Below are 2,500 nucleotides of genomic sequence, written 5' to 3'. Positions count from 1 at the left end.
GAGATATTAACTAGAATAATTTCTTCTCTTTCTTCTCTAGCAATGTGAATCTATTAAAAATATTCTAGCTTTCCCATATGGAGATTGTTAAGTGTTTTTTTTTGTTTTTTTTGCGCGAGCAAGTCTTGTGGTTTGTTTTTTTGGTTACTACAACAGTGGAGGTCAGGGTTCAAATTCATATGGTTTCAGATGAGGTTTTCTCGCAGGATCATCTACAGTGAGCCAGCAATGTATCTTCTTTGCCAATTGAGGGGCTGATAACTCAATAAGGATTCTTTAGTTTGTGTTCTCCTCCTAATGTGCTCTGCGCTGCAGGGGGGAATTAGCCTCAACAAACACAGGCTAACCTAACACAAACCATCTGATGCATGCTAATGTTTAGCGCAGCCATTCTCCAAATGACGTAGAATGCGAGGGGCTTTTGTCAGCTTAGAACATGTTAACCGTTTTACATAAATCAAAACACATAGAAACACACAAAGCCTATACATCAGAGAGTATATTCGCCTGAATAATAATATTAGCATGCATTTAAAAGTTTGAAAGGACTGACAGTGCTGAAGTATTACAGAGGATAACGACACAGAGACAATGAGGGAACCAATGTCGAGGGATGTTCAGCCCAGAACCATGCTGTGCGCAATTTTGTCATGGATATGACATGAATTCCCCAAGTGACGTTAAACCAGGACAATGGAAACTACCTAGGGTCTCTGTCCCTCGGTAGTAGATTGTAGGTTTGATATAAATCCAACTCTGTATACCTTTAAATATAATTTACATTAACATTTACATTTAGGGCATTTAGCAGATGTTTTTATCCAAAGCGACCTACAATAAGTACATTTGTCAGACGAAAGAGACAAAACAATCTATCGCTATCGGTACAGTAAGGATGCTGTTCGTAGAACCTGAGCAAGATGCCTTAACCTCTTCCCTGCCCCTTGATGAATTGTATGTGGAATCACTGCACGCTTCTCACTGTGCAGGCGTCTGCCAAACAGTGATGCCAGCGGGCGGTGACTCTCTCTTGTTCCTGCTTCCCTTCCAGAGCCCATGTTCAAGTCAGAAATCCACTCGGGCCTTCCTGCGCCTCCTCAGATGCCCCTCCCCGAGATCCCTCACCCATGGCTGGTAATTACTCTCCTGTTCCTCCACCCCACACCCTCCTCCTCCTCGTCCACAACACCACCTCCTCCTCCTCCTCCACCTCCTCCTCTTCCTCCACCTCCTCCTCCTCCACCTCCTCCTCTTCCTCCACCTCCTCCTCCTCCTCCTCCTCCTCCACCTCCCCACACCACCTCTAACTCCTCCTCCTCCTCCCCATGCCTTTGGGGGGGGGGGGGGCAGGGTGTATACTTTGTGTATTGTGTGTGTGTTCATAAACAGGCAGGGTGTGTTTAACACAGGCTCCACCGTTGCCCCGGTGAACGTTTTGAGCCTGAACTCTGGCGGTGTGGTCAGGGCAACCAGGCGTGATCGATGACCCTCCTGTCACCTGGGTCCAGGGGTTTGATTGGGGGTGGAGGGGGTCATGGGCGATCAAGGGACGGGGCTTTACACACACTTGTAAACAGGGCCAAGCATGGTGCTGCCTTTTATAGGTTCTCTCTCTCTCTCTCTCTCTCTCTCTCTCTCTCTCTCTCTCTCTCTCTCTCTCTCTCTCTCTCTCTCTCTCTCTCTCCCTCCCTCCTGCTGTTTCTCTCTCTCCCTCCCTCCTGCTGTTTCTCTCTCTCTCCCTTGCTGCCCCCCCAAAACTCTCATTCTGTTTTTTGTGTGCTTGTTGATGACCCGATAGTACAGAGCATGTGCACGTGTCTATGCACGTGTTTGTGTGTGTACACGTGCGTGTTTGTGTGCGTGCGTGGGCAAACTATGTTGCTGATTGAATGTGAACGGGAAACGTGTGCATTAGTAGCATGTTTGTGTGTGGGTGTGTGTATGCGCGTGTGTGTGTGTGTGTGTGTGCGTTATTAGTCTCTATAAACCCAGGCGTTCATTTATAAAGCCATCTCACCATGGCAATGACCCACAACACCTTAGTTAACATCTCTCTCTCTGTCTGTTTCTCTGTCTGTCTGTCTGTCTGTCTGTCTGTCTGTCTGTCTGTCTGTCTGTCTGTCTGTCTGTCTGTCTGTCTGTCTGTCTGTCTCCCTCCCTCCCTCCCTCCCTCCCTCCCTCCCTCTCTCTCTCTGTCTATATCTCCCTCTGCCAAACGCAGGCCCTTACAGTATAGCCTCTAATTAGAACCTTCCAACGGTTTAAGCTGCCTCCGCTGACCTCTTAGTGCGTGCATGCCTGCGTGCGTGTGTGCACGTGTGTGTGTGTGTGTGTGTGTGTGTGTGTGCGTGACCGCCGGCATGCGAGCTGGTTCTTCTGGGAAATCACTGGAGGGGAAGGGGGAGAGAGAGGGACGAGGGAGGTAGAAGAATGTTTCCACTCTTGTCTTTTTCTTTCCACATGTCCCATTGTCACCTATTGGATTTCTCCTCAGTCATTC

At 48.4% G+C, this 2,500-nt stretch overlaps 1 protein-coding gene across 5 annotated transcripts in view; it reads left to right on the top strand.

The window, feature by feature from the left end:
* afap1 (actin filament associated protein 1) overlaps positions 1–2,500 on the top strand; it is a 67,917-nt gene that overhangs the window by 34,597 nt on the left and 30,820 nt on the right. For all 5 annotated transcript variants that reach the window (XM_030338368.1, XM_030338366.1, XM_030338365.1 and 2 more), the window contains exon 3: positions 1,052–1,134. In XM_030338368.1, coding sequence (XP_030194228.1) covers positions 1,052–1,134 — 83 coding nt within the window. The remainder of the gene's footprint in view (positions 1–1,051; positions 1,135–2,500) is intronic.

Source organism: Gadus morhua, chromosome 17, assembly GCF_902167405.1.
Source record: "Gadus morhua chromosome 17, gadMor3.0, whole genome shotgun sequence".
Taxonomy (NCBI): Eukaryota; Metazoa; Chordata; class Actinopteri; order Gadiformes; family Gadidae; genus Gadus; species Gadus morhua.
The sequence above is the reverse complement of the archived record's forward strand: the minus strand, read 5'-3'. Positions and strand labels throughout refer to the sequence as shown.